At 46.6% G+C, this 18,895-nt stretch overlaps 2 protein-coding genes across 3 annotated transcripts; both read right to left on the bottom strand.

The window, feature by feature from the left end:
• Nucleotides 1-454: 454 nt before the first annotated feature.
• Nucleotides 455-16,926, bottom strand: LOC116817899 (CMRF35-like molecule 7). Of its 2 annotated transcripts, XM_075064912.1 has the most exons (7): nt 16,808-16,926; nt 15,745-16,095; nt 13,957-14,277; nt 2,594-2,693; nt 1,733-1,827; nt 1,466-1,521; nt 455-798 (listed from the first exon to the last, which is right to left on the bottom strand). In XM_075064912.1, exons 1-7 carry the CDS (start codon nt 16,848-16,850, stop codon nt 538-540), a joined length of 1,227 nt encoding a protein of 408 aa, XP_074921013.1. In that variant the 5' UTR covers nt 16,851-16,926; the 3' UTR covers nt 455-537. The 2 variants fall into 2 exon arrangements, with proteins under 2 accessions (XP_074921013.1, XP_032624285.1); XM_032768394.2 differs by lacking the exons at nt 455-798; nt 1,466-1,521; nt 1,733-1,827; nt 2,594-2,693 and adding exons at nt 9,867-10,324; nt 12,382-12,552; nt 12,666-12,759.
• LOC142046728 (uncharacterized) lies at nt 3,850-6,899 on the bottom strand. The gene is made up of 3 exons (XM_075064913.1): nt 6,757-6,899; nt 5,466-5,822; nt 3,850-4,322 (listed from the first exon to the last, which is right to left on the bottom strand). The coding sequence occupies exons 1-3, from the start codon at nt 6,797-6,799 to the stop codon at nt 3,940-3,942; spliced, it is 783 nt and encodes a 260-aa protein (XP_074921014.1). The 5' UTR covers nt 6,800-6,899; the 3' UTR covers nt 3,850-3,939.
• Nucleotides 16,927-18,895: the final 1,969 nt, after the last annotated feature.

Raw genomic sequence — 18,895 nt, 5'->3', positions numbered from 1 at the left:
AATGTAGCTGTTTTTTCCAGGGAGGTTTTTTGAATCTCTCTCCCAGTCCTTTGGATCCGTTCCCTCCTTCTTTGCTCCTTTTCACTTGCTTTGCACTTGTACCCCCATGGCCCCATGTTACAGTGCAGTTCCTCTGGTTGTGGGACTCCCTGCAGCCATCTGTCATCCTTGCTCCCTGCTGGGCAATGCAGGTCAGTAACTCTCCCCACCAAGGAGCGAGCGTGTTACCACCGGAGCATTCCCTGCACCTGCCTGGCCATGGGGACAAGAAACAGGAAAGTGGACACAGGCCTATCATAGAGTAGTTCAGAGCGCTATTGTACCAGTAGGCCACCAGGTAAGTAAGCCTCACACCACAATTTTTATGTAAGATGATGCACTGTGATAATACCCAGAGGAGCTAGTGACAACCAGTGCAGGATGTATCTTCCTTTCAACTCCAGATGCATTCAATTGTCAGCCACTGTAGTTTCTGCATTAGCAGTTCAGGAGAAGAGCTATGAGAGGGACACTAGATTTCATGGGAACTGAGTTCAGTTAGGGACACTGTTTCTCTTTAGTCCCAGACCGAGGAGGTGAATCTCCAAAGATGATGGTTGCATACTCCATGGTGCCTGAGGAGAACAGGACAGCTGAGGGCTCAGCAGAATGTTTGGCACCTTTTGGCTTTGGTGGAAGCTCCACGTTGACATGCATGACATCATCTAGCTTTGGCTTGGGTTGGAGCCTCAGCGTGGCATATATTATATCGTTCTTCAATTCCCCATCTGGAGTGGCATCTCTGGAGTGTCCTTCATCCTTTTGGAAAGCCACAAATAACAGGAGAATAAATAGAAAGTCATCCTTTTTAACATTTTCATTTCCTGAATATTAAGTCTCACCTTACCACAGCTAAAAATCTCCTCTCTAGAGGGTGAAACTGGGGGAGTATGGGAAAAGAGAAATACAGTTCTCTGGGGTGATCAGAGAACACTCCCCTATATGAACCCTATAGTAAGGACAGAGGAATTGGACTGAGGCATTTCCCATATTGCCTTGTTCGGTCAGGGGTAGCTCAGTGGTTTGAGTAGGGGCCTGCTAAACCTAGGGTGGTGAGTTCAATCCTTGAAGGGGCTATTTGGAGAACTGGGGTAAAAATCTAGGGATTGGTCCTGCTTTGAGCAGGGGGTTGGACTAGATGACTTCCTGAGGTCCCTTCCAACCCTATGATTCTATCTAGCATTCAAAGATCTCTGAAGTTAGACCTCTGAGCTCATGCTGATCAGATTGTAGATTCAGGGACATTAAACTTCATGCAACCTGTGGTCATGGTAATATTTATATTACAGGCAGACAAACAGAAATACAAGAATCCTGATTCCCATCTGCCTGCTCTAAACACTAGACAATCCTGTTTCCATCTGCTTCAAATAGCTATGTGGAGGAGATGGCACAAAGTGCTAGAAATACCAGACTTTCAACCTACCTTCTCTGCTGCTAGTCTGCAGTTAGGGTATTCACCAAAATTCAGCCCGTTCCCTACTGTGATAGACAGAATCTCAATTTAATGGAAAAACTGTACCTAACCCTTTGTATTTTTACATACAACTAAAAGTGGGTCACGGGACGAAGGATCTAGCACAACTCTCCTCCCACCCCATTTCCATTCAGCATGACCCTCACCACTGTTGATCCAGGCCAGTGGGAAACAAACCCAAATTGCATGAAAACTGGACAAGTGATAGAGATGTACCTCTTTTTCTCCCTATGATGAAAATAATGGCTATGATAGCAATCAGTGCACTGCCAACCAGGAAGGAGCCCAGTGCCAGGACAACATAAAGAATTCTGCAAGGAAATGCACAACATCTGCATTAATATTCTTGGCATCAAAGGTGACCTGGTTAATTTGGGAGGGGACTCTGTGTGTTGGAAACTGGATTAAGGCTCCAAGATCTAAATTCAGCATGCAAAAATCACACTGTGTGCTTGTACCTTGATGCAGTTCCACTGACGTCAATGGGGCTACGCTGACTGATGCCACTGGAGGATGTGGCCCTGCTGTATTTTCCCAGGGTTGCTTCATGCCAGGGATAAACTCAGGAGCTTGAATTATTTTCTAGCACTTGCTGGCGGTGCTACTAGAATTCAAAGGATGCTGTACCCCCTCGTTAGGATGCTGTATCCCCTCCATGGGTCCGTCTTTCATCAGGGTAATTATCAGGGTCTTTGATCTGGCCTGGTAATGGCTCTCATTTGACATGTGATATTGTTTGGTCTTATGCTGTGTTCTTAATGCAAGAGACAGAGAAGGCAGCACAGCTGGCTCTGGGCTTATCCCCTAAGTATTCCTATGGAGTGGAAAGAACAGACAGCTCAACTCCTTCCCTAAGGGCCTGATCCAACTCCTACTACTGCCAGTGGGTGCCTTTCCATTGCCTTGAGGGAGTTAGATCAAACCCTGTAAGAGACTCAGAGGATGGTGTGTGTGTGTGTGTGTGTGTGTGTGTGTGTGTGTGTGTGTCTTTTACAACCCCACTGTTTTAATCTGAAGCAGACCCAGAAAATCTCCTCTGGGGACCCTTAAAGTCTTTTGTTTGTTTGATGTTCATACCTCTGCTCCTTGTTGCTGGCCACAGTTGGGTGGGCGGTTTCCCCCTCATTAGTGGGAGGCGAAGTAGCCTCATTAACTGTATCATAATACAAACTTTTTCCTGAAAATAAACACAAGAGTGAGTGACTCTCCCCTGCATGGCCCTGGCCTGCTCGACATTCTGGAAGTGATGGGAAATCACAATGAGCCTTTAGAGCCTCCTCGTACTAATCCTGAGTGATCGCTTGTTGGTTAGCAGTGAGAATGTGACAATGGGGTATGATACAGGAGTCCATCCTGTGCCCTTTCACCCAGAGGAGTCCTAGCCCTGAGGTTTATTGGAGTGTAGTCCAATAATCCCTCAAGGAAGTGCTGTGCATTCTGTCTAGGTTGTTATTTGGTGCCACTCACCGTAGTATCTGAGCAAAAAAGTTTAGTGTCAATACTGCTGGGAAGTGAGTAGCAGATATGAAGCTAGAACTCACATCTGCTGATTCCCAGACCCCCACACCACCCACTGGGCTATGCTTTTTCACTGGAGACATTTACAGCTAGTATAGCAAGCCTTGGTAAATTTACTAGAAGGAACAACCCTGCAATGCCCAGAGGGATAGTCTAGACAAGCATTGGTTTCCATGCACCCAACCTTGCCAATTGCTGAGAGCCTTTGGTGAGATGGACCTGATAGGTCAGATGAAAGGGAAAGCATGGCTACTTCCGGGGAATACATGTGAGCAGGGACCGATAAGCCACATATGGACAAAAGGTCCCCTTGGATAAGGATCTGAGTGCTCAGCTTCTGATCTGACCCTCTTCAGGGTTACTGGGATGGAAGTGTCTCGGGGACAAGCTATTCCTTGTGAGGCTCCATTTTCAGTCTAGTCAGAAAGACCGCAGGAATAGCTTCTCCCAATTTATTTCTGTGTCCTATACTGGCTCAGAGTAGGCAGGGCGGACAGGCGTGAAAATGGGTATTGAACATAAGAACAGACATACTGGGTCAGACCAAAGGTCCATCTAGCCCAATATTCTGTCTTCCGACCGTGGCCAATGCCAGGTGCCCCAGAGGGAATGAACAGAACAGGTAATTATCAAGTGATCAAAAAAAAGTTTAATATTTGTGAACTGTAACAAAGGGATGAGTTCAGTCAGAGATTTGGGCAACATTCAGATCCATTCTGGGGCCATTTCATTCGCTGGTGTAAATTGGGGTAGGTCCATAACAACTAATGATTCTGCTCTGATTTACGTGGGACAGAGGATCTGGCTGAGTTTGTTTATAATACTAGTAAATTCAGAAGTTGTCTCTGAGTCTCCTGCAATTTCCCTGCTCTGAGGACCATCTGAACTCTGCCCTGTAATCACATTCAGCAGGGGATGAGAATTTGCTGACTTTTAAGGGAAGGATAGTTTTCTTTGAGTAACTCAACCAAAACATTCAGTGTGATCATCTTCAGTAGCACGGTACTTCCCTGAAGATGGGTCTCACAATGATACTCCCCCGAGTCACGTAGCTGGAGCACCATCAGTGTCACTATAATCACTCTGTTCCACCGATCGATCTTTATCCTGGTCCTTCCTTGTGTATTAACAATCTGATCGATCTCAACGCTGACGACAGGTTGACATCTGGTTGCGGTTACCATTTTGCACCAGGTAAAATTATTAGGTCTTCTGCTGTCTTCCATCACAAAAAAAGAACAATTTAAGGAGATGAAGCTTCCTTCTTCGGCAGATAGTCTCATGGGAGCTGGAGAGAGAGACCGATGACTGGTTATTGTGAGAAAGGGAAGGAAAGAGACATGTCCTGTGAGTGTGTAAATGCCCCCTGCATTTAAATGGGAAGAGAAAGGATCAGACCAAACCTCAGCCCAACAGGAGCTTGCAAAAGACATGGAAATAATCTCTCGCAGCCCAAGGAGAATATTTCCTAGCATTGTTTGTGCACAATTACCATTGGAAAACTGCACATCAGTCACCACGGGGCAACCCTGAATCCAGCCTGAGCATCTGGTAATGCTGCCACCACTTCCAAAATGCACCTTCACAACAGGCCTCTCTGCTGCTGGCAGTCTTAGCATCTGAGGAGCCAAGGACTGAATGAGCCATGAAGAGGGGACACCTCCCTCGTCCCTAGAATGGGGGACCACCCAGGACAGGGCTGAGGTAGTTTGGCTGGGGCAGCATGGGGAAACTTGCACTGGAACTGACCACATTGGGCTTCCCCTTTGTGTCAGGATAAGGGTCCAGAGGTGTCACTGCAGCGCCTTTCAGCAGCAGTGACAACAAACAACACTCAAACAGGACAGGGATGGTGTGAATGAAGAAGCCCAGTCTTGTTATTGATCATCCCAACTAGTAACCAGAACTTCAAATTGGGAGTGGGGTTTCTATCCCACCTGGTCAAAGATTTTTCTGTGTAAAAGGTTCAATTTTTGATGCGAAATGGCTTTTTGACTAAATAGGAAATTTGAGGAAAATATTAATTTTAATATTTTTTTTAAAGTTTAAATTGAACAATTGAAAACAGAAAACAGTTTTGCTGGTTTGATAAAAAGACTAAAAATGTTGTGTGTTTGGGGGCGTTTGGTCAAAATTATTCGAGGGGTGGGGGAAATAGGTTCCTAACCAGCTCTTCTTCTTACCAGATATGTGATAACTGTCTGTCTAAATACATGCATATATGAATATGATACACATGGTGTTTCTGTGTCTAGATATGTAATTGAAGGTTGTTATTGCAACCATTTCTCTCTATAATATATACTGGGAAGTTGACATCTATAGACCCTATGTTTTCTTTGGAATAGGAATGGAGCATTAGTCTAATTTGGAATATCCTGGTTTGAGCTGATTTGTGTCCCAACTAGGCCATGACTGGTCTTTAGCTCACCATCATAAGAAACCACCACTTTAATCATTTTCAACGGGATTATTGTCTGATGATCGAAAACCCCACACAAGTATGTTCCTGAATCCTCTATCTGGAACTCTGTCATGGACACAGAAATCCAGCCTGTTCCCAAGTTTGTTAGATGGACCCTTCTTTTTGGTGCAATATTTAGGTATTCCCCTCCTTTTGCTTGGATGCTCAGGAAGATTCTGCTGTTACATTCCTGGTCTGACAGCATCTTGCACCAGAATTTCTCCTTCGGTGAATACGTGTCATTATTGTAGTAACACTTTGTACTGAAAGGGCTTCCCTGTACAGCTGTCACCAATTCCAGCTCCTCTTTTGCCAGGCATGGCCCTGCCAAGGAAAGAAAAACATTGGTGAGAATGACCTGCCCATCAGTGCTGCTACTTCAAGCTGCTGTGACTGGTTCTCCAGGCTCCCATCTCTGTCTAAAGGAGCTTCTGTGCTGAGACTTGAACCATTGCCACTGCCCAGGGCGGCTCTAGGCATTTTGCCACTCCAAGCATGGCAGGCAGGCTGCCTTCGAGAGCTTGCCTGCAGGAGGTCCCCGGTCCTGCAAATTCGGCGGCAGCCTACGGGAGGTCTGCTGAAGCCTTGGGACCAGTGGACCCTCCGCAGGCAAGCTGCTGAAGGCAACCTGCCTGCCGCCCTTGCAGCGACCGGCAGAGCGCCTCCCTGTGGCTTGCCACCCCAGGCACGCTCTTGGCATTCTGGTGCCTGGAGCTGCCCCTGCCACTGCTTCCTTCCCATTCAACTTCTTATGTTCTTCTCCACTGTGAAGCTTATGTCCCCTGATCTTCATTGCAGGCTAGCATGTGAACTGGGCTGGCTCTGTCTGGTAAACTGGCACTGGTCTGATCATCTAATCCTCGAGCCATCTTGCAGGATTGTTCCCTACAGCACATTCTCTGTTACTTTCTCCAGACTCCTGGCACCCAGTTCCTAGGTTGGTTTGGAGACAGGAGTCCCTTCTAGCATGAGGAGAGCCTGTTTCCAAAAATTGGGATTGGTTAAACCCTCCCTGAAATCCACTTTATGGTTTTTCATTCCACTATAACATATGCAATGACTGAGGGAAAATATGGAGACCCAGCAAACCGAGCATTTCTCACCATTGCAAATAGCTGGGTGCCCAATTTCCCTGCCTGCTCGCAACGCACCCATGTGATAAGTGCAAGAGCAAACAAGTGCAGCATGCTATGAATGCAAGAGCAAACGGAATGTTCTGTGTCTACGGGAGGGGAGGTACGATCTCTCGGTGCCTTACCTGTTAGTGCCAACAGTAGCAGCCAGGCTGAGAAGCTGCCCATCCTGTAGTGGGAAGTGGTTTAGATCTTGGAGAGGTGCAATGCAGCATTAAGGCTTTTTTGTCGCTGTGAAGATGGGTTGGCAGTGAACTCCCTTTCTCACTGTCTGTGTCGTCATGCTCCAGAATGACAGTATCATTTGCAATTGTTGGAAAGATGCTTTTACCACAGTCCTATTCTGAGCCATCACACAGGAAGCCTGTGTTCTGGCTATCAGCTGTTTCTCATTTTAGCACATGTTTAGATATGTTTTGGGGGAGTGAGGGGAAAAAAGAGAGATTAGCACATGTTCTATTTTTAATGACATTTGAAGCCTTGGTGTATAGTACATGAACAGCTTTCAATCCCTAGATCACAAAGCACTTTATAAAGGGGCAGTGGCAGCTCCAGGCATCAGCATGCCAAGCGCGTGCTTGGGACAGCAAGCCACTGGGGGCGCTGTGCCAGTTGTTGCGAGGGCAGCAGGCAGGCAGCCTCTGGTGGCTTGCCCACGGAGGGTCCGTTGGTCCCGTGGCTTCGGCAGCATGCCTGCGGGAGGTCCACCAAAGCCGCGGGACCAGCGGACCTCCCGCAGATGTGCCGCCAAAGCCGCGGGACCAGCGGACCTCCCGCAGGCGTGCCGCCAAAGGCAGCCTGTCTGCCATGCTTAGGGTGGCAAAATACCTAGAGCTGCCCCTGTAAAGGGGTGAATTAGCCATAGCTACATTGTACTTTGAGGGAAACAGAGATGAGTAATTCCTTTACCTAGTGTCACACAGCCAGTCAGAGATGGGAGCAGAACACAGGTCTTCTGAGTCTTAGGCCAGGGCCTAACTCACTAAGCCATGCCATCTCCTCAGTAGAATGCCCTCAAGTTTCTTCCTATCAGTGTCCCTTGTGTCATTCTCTAGCTCTGTGTTTGGGATGCTGACCTGGAGGTGATAGTTTTGCTTAAAGCCATACAAATAGGAGGAGGATTACAGTGCTGAGGAAAGGAAAGCGGGATCATGTTGGTTGGCCTCTGTGTGGGAGATTGGAATGCATGGCTTGGCTCAGCAGATCCATCCAGTCCTATTGGCTGTTTTGGGATGCGTCTCTCTCCATCTCTCCTGTTGAAGCTGTTCCAACTTCATATAAACAGTGACCTGTTCATTGGAACAGCTCATTGGGCACTCAGATCTGAGATGACTGCCATAACTGCCGGGCTATTGGTTATTCTGTTCTCTCTTCCTATTGGGTGTTTCACAAAAAATTTCAAAAGGGCTCGGTTTCATCCCAATGTGGTAGGTGAAACGTTTTGAAATCTTGACATTTTTCACAGGACTAGTCTTCGTGGGGGGCGGAACATGGGCTTGTCTACACAAATATTTAGTTGGAAGCAAGCTGGTGTGAAACCCACACTAGCCCACATGGTTTGTCCTTGCGCACCTTCTGATGCGCATTAGTAGTTCGTTCATATGTTTTGATCTAATCTTGTTTCAAAGAGGCATAGATCAAAGTGGATTGACGAACTGTTAGTGAGCATCAGCAGGGTCACATGGGCAGTTAGTCCGCGGTGGGCTAGTACAGCGTACCCTCACGCCTCAACTTGCCACAAACCAATTGTGTGCATAGACAAGCCCTGTAAGTCAGTTTTGTTTGGCTCTGCCTTGGGTTTACAACCAGTGCCAGGGAAAGGAAAGCATTGCTGGTAGTGGGTTTGGCCATTGGGGTGCAGTTGGCATTCTGGGGGTGAGTTCTTGCTGGTGTCAGGGTTTAGCATTGTGTAACTAGGTCCTTTCCCAGGATGGCTAGATTCAGCTTTGCTTTGGGGCGGTGACAAATCAAACTCACATGCCGATGGCACCGCAATAAGAGAGTGGAAAAAAGTCCACAGCTGGGTTACCCTATTTTTGCAGCATGATTTCTTGTGAAATCAGGAAACAAGCCTTTTAACCCTGAGCAGTGAGCAAGCTCCAAGCCCATCGTTCTGTCTTGTGCAGCTGCTTAGCTAACAACGCTGAAATTCTTGTCCTCAAAGATCCAAGCCGCTGCAGGTAGGAAACCTGCAGGATTCACCCTCCCTGAGTCCAAAGACTGTGAGCAAACAGCCCCACTCTCTCCTTACAGCCCCCGGCCTGGCCCTGGATTCCTCTTCCATGATTGCAAGGCAGAGAACATCAAACCCATGTGAAATGAGCTGTGGGTTCGAGTTTAGAGAATAAAAACAGTACCTAGCTTTTATGTGCATTACTGCCAAGCTCAAAAACCATGAGTTAGCCCCCACAAAATCATGATTTTGGGGTCTGTCCTTGGACTTTCCCTGCCCACCCCCGGTGTGTGTGAGACAGAGTTGCCAAAGCTCTCAAATGTATGGAATAAGGTGATTTTTGCCCCTGCTGTCCTTAGATCTTGCTCTAGGGTGACCAGATGTCCCGATTTTATAGGGACAGTCTCAATTTTGGGGTATTTTTCTTATATAGGCTCCTATTATCCCCCACCCCCTGTCCCAATTTTTCACACTTGCTGTCTGGTTACCCTATCTTCCTCTCCACCCCAAGTCTCCATCAGATCTTCGCAGTCTACAGGGGCTGCAGTGGGGGTCTCCCTTCTAGGGCTGTGGAATGAGCCCTGCAGGTTTGACTTATGTCCTGCCCCTTTAAAAGGGAGCCCTTGCTGTTCCTGTCCCATCACCCAGTGGGGAGGATGTGGATGTCTCCTGGCTAAACTGGCCACTTGTTTCATGTGCTGCTCCCGTATAAGCCCGAGGGGCCCATGCTAGTGGGATCCAGAGCATGGTACAATTATCACGGTGGGAAAGGAATTTGCTGAATCAGGGAGAGAAATGTAGCCCATAGCACTCTGTCACTGGGAGCTCCATGTTCCTCATGACCAGTGCACAAGAGCAGCGAATCCTCAGCAGCTTGGGCTAGCAGCTCAACATACCCAGGGCCCTGGGGGGATTGTACGGCTCGTGCTGCTGCAGCTTGTCTGCTATTCTTACCAGCACTAGCTAGACCAACGCGAAATTTGGTATGCCTACGTGTGCTGCAGTCACACTGTTGATTGCAGTGTGGGCACACCCAGAGTTTGGATGAACTGGGACAATACGTTTGTCAATCTGGTACCCAACAATGGCTTTTATTTTAGCATCTTATGTGTGAGTAATGCATATATCCCATTGCGGCCCCTGGACATTGGTCCTGATGGCTCAGAAGCAACACTCCAAGTCTCTCTCCGGATTTAAGTGTGCGCACTGCCAAATGCTGTGTCTTTAGTTCCTTTTGCACCTAGACATTTTCTATTAGCTTTGCAGGTAAAACAGGGTTTAGCAAGCAAAGGTTTATCTGTCATGGCTGGAGGCACTGGGAAAACTGAGCAGAACTTTCTCATCCGAAGAAGGTGTGTGTCTGCAGGTGTCAATATCTGTGTGAGTATCTCTGCATGTATAAGTTCTGGAGTTGGGAGCTTGGCTGGAAAGACTCTTGGAATTCTTTTTCTTTGCCTACTTCTCTTCCTCCTTCCATCACATCCTTGTCTTACTAGCGTTTTCCTTTCCTTGCTTTAGTCCTGGAAACAAAACAGGAAATTGGTTAGGTATGGAGTAAGGGATGAAGAATCCATGCTGGTTTCAAGGAGCTGTCTGCTTTTCTGAAAACGTGCCTCTGCCCCCCACCCACATTTGAAGTGTAGGTCTGCCAGTGTAAATCAGGACTGTGACCACTGCTTATCAGGCTGGTCAGTATGGTCTTACTGTTACCTAGTTCCCTCTGCCTGTTGCATGCATTTCTTGTCTATTGTCTTCTACTCTGATTGCAGCTCTGGGGCAAAGAAAATCTTTCTGTTTTGTGTTCGTACAGCACCTAGCACAAGGGGGCTCTGATTCATGATGAGCTCCTGAGTGCCACCAGAATACAAATAGTAATGATTGCAGTTAACAGGGTCTATGGTGTGGATAACGGGACAGTCACATCTGTGGTGGTGTTCAGCTCTCCTTAGCGTAACTAGCTTGGGCAATCTGAAACACGAGAGTGGATTTTATTTTAGTATCACATGTTTGAGGTATGAACAAGGATTAGATTTTTATCAGTAAATGTTGGTTTCATCATACGCACACAAGCCAATGCAAAAATGTTTCCATCGATAATCATCTAAATGTACAGATAGTCAAAGTAAGAAAAACGCTGCTTGAGAATGTATCACAGTTTGATGTGAGGATATTTACTTGGTATATTGTGACATGTGATGTTGACAATTTGTGTTTCAGCTGTGACAAAGCGTTAACTGTTCGAATCTCAACATTTACTGTCATTAAATAATTACTGTCTGGCTTCCCCCATAATTTCCTGCAACAGGGAAAATTTAAATAGATAAACATTAAAAAAGCTTAAATAACCATCAGTATTTTCTGTTAAAATGATAGAACAAAAATTGAATTCTGCCAAGCCTACAAATAGACCATTGTACCCTGTAAATTGTTCCCAGTGCGCACTGGCTCAGGTACTAGACTGATCATCTCCCTCCTGCACTAGATGAGCCCACTGCCAAACACCATGCCTTTGGTCCCTTTTGCCCCTAGGTATTTTCTCCTTGGTGTAACTAGTCTGGGAATGGGATGGTTTCACCTCTAGGCTGCTGGTTTGAATCCAGCCCAGGTCTGCATTGATTGAAACTGTTCACTTTCGCTGGCTTTTGTTAAAGAAATGGTGAATCTCACTTCAGTGTCCAGTGGACAGGTGTCCACTTCCTCCACACACAAAACCGTCACCAGCATTGCACTAAATGGCCTCTTTCTAGGCCACTTCAGTAGCAAGGCCAAGGACTGAAAGGACCAGTGGACAAATGAACAGACCTTTCACCCCCTAGAGAGGAAAACTCCCTTCACCTCACAACAGAGTAAACAGTTTGCATGAGAAACCTGAAAGACCAATCTGAGATCCTAGTAAATACTGTTTATCCTGAAGGAAGGACGGAAGGAAATCTGGGATATTCTAAGTGTTGCTGGTATCCTCAGCTCCCTTTGTCACAGGTTAAAGGGTCCTTTTGCCATTGTGGCAGGGTTGGAGGTTTGAGTGGCACCTCTAGCTCACTCAGATCCACTGGATTTGAAATCTTCAAACATTCTCCACCTGGAAAGACTTTTATTAAAGGCCTGGAAGAGAGATCCCACAATCCATCAAAGTTGCCTGTATGTTTTAAAATTATTCTTACAATATTGCCTTTGTTAATATCATTAATGTGTTTGATGACTCGCTTTTTGCCTGTTACGTGAGGAGCATGAGTCAAAGTATGTGTTGCATCACCCTCTAGTGCTTGGTCCACATAGACGTAACAGACTACTACTGCCGCCAGCTAATGGAGTTACCCCTTTAGTGCAAGTAATCAAGGTCTCTGCTGTCAGATCAAACACAGCTGGTGACCCATGAGAAGTTATTGCCACATTTAGCTTCTCAAATGTTTATTGTCTTCCTCAACAAGCAGCTAAGATATTTCCTTCAGCCTTACTCCCAGTTCACACTACTCATCCTCTCCAGACTCCTCTACCTTGCTTATGTCTGGGGCCCAGCACTGGGGAACGCTCTCCCAGCGGGGCTTCATCCCACCCCATATACACTTAGTGAGATTACCTGTGAGTGGGAGGAGCTAGTGTTTGTTCCGGCTGGCCATGGATCTCCTGCTCTGTGGCTCTGCTTCTCCTTTTGCTGGCAACGATAAAGATCAGGAGTGCTGTTAGGAATTTAGCGCCCAGCAATCCAGTCATGATACACAGGACACTGAGATTGACCTCAGAATACCAGCTATGAGAAACCACACACACAACAATTAGGGTTAACTGGGAAAGTTGATTTCCACCCTTTTACTATGAATCTTGCATTTTGCTGAGCCTGAATTGTTTTCTTTCTGTCTTTACCTCTGCTGATCTTTCCTGGAAGCAGTTGGGAGGATGGCTCCTATGTTGTCAGTGGGACAGGATGTAGTCAAAAAAGCTGTCCTATCATAAGATTCTGGAAATAAACACACCCCATGATGAAGATAGTACAAGTGAACCTTCCTCTGTAGCCATGTCCTCGTCATGAGGAATAAGGACAACGGAGTTAACTTGTTTGTTAGCAGTGAGCATGTAATATGAATTTCCTGTGGAAATCCACCCTATCCTTTTGCCATTTACCAGCAAAAAATATTCCTATGAGTGAGGTCTCTTGGTCTTTGGAACAATCTTGCAAGGGAAATGGTGGAAGCTCCTCAAATGAAATAATTAAAACGAGATTGGAGAAAGCCCAGAGAAACATAGTAACAGGAACCATTGAGCATTGCCAGAAGAGATGGGCTATGTAATCTCTAATTTCTGTGCACTTGATCTTGCAAGCTTGTTAAGTGCTTCCTAGGAGATGCTAAATTCCCTCAGGCCCAGATCCTCCATGGTATTTAGGTGCCTAACTCCCATTGATTTTGAAAAACTGGGACCTCAGTGCCTTGCAGAACCTTATTGTATGACAGATAAAAGCACGGGTATGATGAGAGCAAAATTTTGAGCACTGCTGGTTAAACCTCAGCAGGGCCAGAGGTCCCATTCGTATAAGGATCCAAATGCTCGGATGCTTAGCTGAATCTCTTTGCTATTATTAGGCAGGAGATTTTATGGGGAAGGACATCCTCCTGTGAGGAGTCCATTTCCACCCAAGTTGGATCCTCCTCAAGAGTGGTTGTTCCTATGGCCTGTTCTGTGTTTCTGCTTCCTGCACTGGCTGAAAGTGAAAAGGGCAGAAAAGGAGGAATATCAAATAAAAGTGCAGCATTCATGAACCTTGACCGAGGGCTGTGTTCAGTCAGAGATTTGGTCCGGATTCAGCTCAGTTCGTATTTCACCCACACCCTTTTAATGCACATACTGAAAGTTAATTCAAGCAAAACTCAAATGGCACATGCTCAGCCTTAAACCTCAGAAAAGTCAGGATTTTGCAGGTGAAGGCCGAGCCTCTTTAAAGCTCTTATTGGCTTTTACCCAAGACTTGCAACACATGGCAATATAAATGATAATTTGTAGATAATATTAGTAGGTATCACAAGCCTGTACAGGTGAATTCAGGAATTTTTCATTTGTCTCCTGGAATTTCTCTTTACTGAGGAGCCCATCTGAGCTCTGGCCTGTAACCATATTTGCTGACTTTTAAGGGAGGGCCAGTTTTCTTTGAGTAACTCACCCAAAACATTCAGTGTGATCGTCTTCAGTAGCACGGTACTTCCCTGGAGATGGGTCTCACAATGATACTCCCCCGAGTCACGTAGCTGGAGCGCCACCAGTGTCACTATAATCTCTCTGTTCCACTGGTCAATCTTTATCCTGGTCCTTCCTTGTGTATTAACAATCTGATCGATCTCAACGCTGACGACAGGTTGACATCTGGTTGCGGTTATCATTTTGCACCAGGTAAAATTATTAGGTCTTCTGCTGTCATCCATCACAAAATAAGAACAATTTAGGGAGATGGAGCCTCCTCTTTTGGCAGATAACCTCATGGGAGCTGGAGAGAGAAACCGGTGACTGGTTATTGTGAGAGCAGGAAGGAAAGAGACATGTCCTGCAGATGTATAAATGCCCCCTGCATCTAAATGGGAAGACAAAGGCTCAGACCAAACTCCAGCCCAACAGGAGCTTGCAAAAGACATGGAACTAATCTCTCCCAGCTCAAGGAAAATATTTCCTAGGATTGTCTGTGCACAATTACCACTGGAAAACTGCACAGTATCCAAGCTTCAAACAATAACCATGGGGTAGCCCTGAATCCAGCCTGAGCATCTGCTAGTGCTGCCACCACTCTGAAAATGCACCTTCACAATGGGGTCCTCTGCTGCTGGCAGTCTTAGCATCCGAGGAGCCAAGGACTGAATAAGCCATGCAGAGGGCATGCCTCCCTCGTCCCTAGAATGGGGGACCACCCAGTGCAGGGCTGGGGGATCATGAGGAAGCTTGCACCATTGTGGGCCTCCCCTGTGTGTAAGGATAAGGCTCCAGGGCTGCTGTTGCGGCACCTTTCACCGGCAGTAACATCACACAGCTGTTAAATGGGGCGGGCGTGGTATAAGTGAAGATGCCCCAGAGTCTGGGATGTCTAGCAGCTGATCTGACCATCCTTCTTATTCAGGGCCGGCTCCAGGCACCAGATGAGCAAGGGGAAAGGGCGGCACATCGGGCTCTTCGGCAGCAATTCGGCAGCGGGTCTCTCGGTCCCTCTCGGAGGGAAGGACTTGCCACCGAAGAAGAAAGCAGTACAGTGGAACTGCAGCTGATCGCGATCGTGGCTTTTTTTTTTTTCCGCCGCTTGGGGAGCAAAAACCCTGGAGCCAGCCCTGTTTTTACTGGTCATTCCAACTGGTAACCAGGACTTGAAATTGGGACTGATGTATTTCCATGTCATGGGGTTTCTATTAGAGTTGGCCAAAGATTTTCTGTCTAAAAGGGGTATTTGTTTTTAATGGAAAATGGCTGTGTGTGAAACAGAGAATATGTGCAAAAAATCTTCACCTTCCTGGAAAAATATGGATTTTTTAAATCCAACAACCCATAACAGAAAATATTCAGTTTTAAGGGAGTCAAAAACCCTTGTTTGTGGTGTTTTGAGAAACAATGGAAAAAAGTTTTTTTTTGTTTTTATCTCAAGTTTTCATAGGGCAAAAATTTTTCCCAAGCAGCTCTGGTTTCTACCTATGTATGTGCTAGCATGTGATGCATAGATACATGTATATGTGTGTTTGTGTGCATGCGTTTATGTATACACACACATATTTAAATATATACATACATCTGATAAAGATGTTTTTTCTATAAGTAGATATACAATTGGGATTAAAATACATTAACCATCTCTCTGTTCACGCAGAATGTGTTTTATTTAGAAACAGGACTGGGAATGGTGCATGAGTCTAATTTGGAATATCCAGCTTTGAGCTGATTTGTGTCCCAACCTGCTCTTCACTGATCTGTAGCTCACCTTCATAAGATACCGCCACTTTTATCTTTTTCAATGGGATAATCTTCATATGATAGGAAACCCCACACCAGTATATTCCCGAATCCTCTACCCGGAGCTCCGTCATGGACACAGAAATCCAGCCAATTCCCAGGTCTTTTAGGCTGACCCTTGCATTTGGAGGCTTTAGAGAATTCCTTCCTGCTGCGGGGGAGCTCTGGACTATGGTGCGGCATTCCAAGTCTGACAGCTCCTTGCACCAAAATTTCTCCCTTTGTGAATACTCGTGTTGGTTGTAGTGACACATTGTAGTGAATGCGCCTCCCTGCACTCTTCTCACCATTTCCAGATCCTTTTCTGCAAGGCAGGGCCCTTCCAAGGAAAGAACAAATTGACGTTAGGGGTGAGAATGACCTTTGGGGACAGTGGCTCTTAACAAATGTCCTGCCCCCATCCCTGCGACTACTTCAGGCTGCTGTGACTGTTATTCTAAGCTCCTTACCCCTGCCTAAATGAGCCTCTGTCCTGAGCGCCAGTGCCTATTAGTTGTCTCCTTCCCATTTAATGATCCATGCTCTGCTCCACTCTGGAGCTTACATCACGCAGTCTTCAAAGTGGGTTAGAGTGTGAACAACTAATCAGGAGCTAGCCTGGCTCTGTCAGGTACAGTCTGGTAAACTGGTGCCTGTCTCATCATCTAGTCCACCCCCCTGTCAGTGTAGGAGTGTTCGCTACAGCACATTCTCTGTTGCTTTCTCCAGATTGACAGGACTCAATTCCTAGGTGGGTTTGGATAAGGAATCCCTTCTAGCCTGTTTTCACAATTTGAGGTGCCCCTGAAATCCAGTTGATGGCTTTTCTTTTCTCTCTAAAATATGCAATTACTGAGGAAAAAAATATGGAGATTCAGCAGGCCAAGGATTTCCTGCCATCCCAAATAGCTGGGAGCCCAGTTTCCGTGGCTGCTTGCAGCTAGACAACGTGATAAGTGCAAGAGCAAACAAGTGCAGTGTGCTACGAATGCAAGAGCAAACGGAATATTCCGTGCCTACGGGAGGAGAGGGCCGATCTCTTGGTGCCTTACCTGTTAGTGCCAGGAGTAGCAGTTGGGTTGGGAAGCGGCCCATCCTGTAGTGGGAAGTGGCTTAGGTCTTGGAGACGTGGAATACAACCTCCAGGCGTCTTTGGTGCTGTGAAGACGAATTTCCCTTCACGGGTAGGAAGTGAACTCCCTTTGTCGCTGTCTGTCACGTGTTGCTCTGGAGTGACAGTGTCGGTTTGGAATTGTTGGGAAAATTCTTTAACTGGAGCAGCATCCCTCAATTTAGTCTTTGGGGTGGGTGCCTGTGTTTCTGTGTATTTGAACTACCAGCTTGCTTCTCGTTTAAAAAAGCACAACAGCTTAGCTATTGACACTTGAACATAGTGAGCTGGGCAAGAGGATGGTGCATGTTATAGCTTCAAATAACATTTTTAACATCAGTACATGTTAGTTTGTTAACTCTTAGTTTCTGTATTACACAGTGTGGGCCAGATCCTCTCCTGCACCCATCTCCACTAGGCAGGGTCGGGGGGCATCAAGGTGTTTCAAATGGTCTGGAGGCTGCTCTAAACTTCACAGCGAAGAAGGAACTTCTCCATCAGCGTGGGACAGCTGGTGTACAGGGAGACCAGGGGTTTCCCACTACCCTCTTGCAGTGTCATGATCTCACTTCAAAATGTTTCGTGAAACAGAAGTTTTCCAGCCAGCTCTGCCAATGGAGGGTAATTTGATTGGCTTCCTTGTGAACTCTGTACTGATGGCACTGCCTATAGTTGCCTACCACACCTTTCAGAGAGAGCCCTGTGCTGCACCTGTTATCTTCACCCAATGGAAAAGAAGTGAGAGTCAGCGTGTTCTGCTCCTGTATGAACCTGAGCATGTGGAAAATGATCCACAAAGGCTCTGCGTTGGACAGAAGCTCCCTGGAGAACGTGGTTGCACCTGAACCTGGGAGGCTGTTGGTAACGATGTGCAAGGAGCCCAATGAATTGTGTCTTCAAACAAACCTCCATCTGTGTTTGCATTAAGCAAGATGTGAAGGTGTAAGGGATGCCATTCCTCTGGGGTCAGAGGCCTGGGACTAGCTGGCCGATTAGCCCTGCTCACTGCACCTGAGAGAGAGCTGGAACGTAATTAGCTGATCAGTATTTAAAAAAAAAAAAGGCAGCAGGAAATGGCAGAAAGGACTACAACACCCTCCAGGAAGCAAAGGGGCCAGGGGCTGCGAGCCCATTGGATTGCTGCTGGAGCTACTGCAAAGAGGAATTGCACCAGAAACCAGACAGACAGACGGGAGACTGCATGGAGTCCTTTATTGCTGAGACTCGGAGGTAAGAGTCAGGAAATGTTGGTTACCAGAGTTACTGGCATGAGGGACAGCTTGGGGAAGGGACTCTTTGGTCGGCACAGACTGTATGAGAAGAGTTGGTGAGGGTTTTTTGTTTTGTTTTGTTAAGAAGGCTTAAAATGAAACTGCTGAAATTGCTTCCCTGGATTTCTTGAGAGAGCTTAGACAGAATTACCTCAGGGAGTGAGCTAATTCAGTGGGAGAAAACTTGGTCTGGTAGAAGGAAGGCGCTCTACGATAGGCCCCACCTTCTGATACAGCGACTATCTCCAAGGGGGTTGCCCCATGCTGGTACATTGTTTGTGAGAATCCTTATGACAAGCCTCATTCCCCCTGAACAGAGACATCGTTTCTGTCCCTTGGCACTGTGTGTGCGCTGCTCTCTGAGATGATATGACTTAGGTGGCTCTCAGCTCTGGCCCTCTGGGGAGGAGACTGTGCAGATAAGCATCTTGGATAACGCTGCACACTGATATGGCAGAGCAGCAAGCCCCTTTGCAGCAGGTGGCAACCCGAGCATCAGGCTTTCTATCGCCATGGGAAAGGTCTCAGTCTCCGGGTATGTCTAAATGGCAATTGTAGGTGTGATTGCAGCTTAGGTAGACACATGTATTAGCTTTAATCAAGCTAACGTGGTTAGAAACAGCAGTGAAGACACAGTAGCATAGACCTCGGTACAGGTTAACAATACAACTATATACCCAGGGTCTCTGGGAAGGTTTCTTCAGCCTGCCCTGTAGCCCATGTTTCCACATGTTCACTGCTATTATTAGCATGTTAAC

Source organism: Chelonoidis abingdonii, chromosome 4 (assembly GCF_003597395.2).
Source record: "Chelonoidis abingdonii isolate Lonesome George chromosome 4, CheloAbing_2.0, whole genome shotgun sequence".
NCBI classification, from domain to species: Eukaryota; Metazoa; Chordata; order Testudines; family Testudinidae; genus Chelonoidis; species Chelonoidis abingdonii.
Note: the sequence above shows the minus strand (reverse complement) of the source record. Positions and strands in the feature narration are given on the sequence as shown.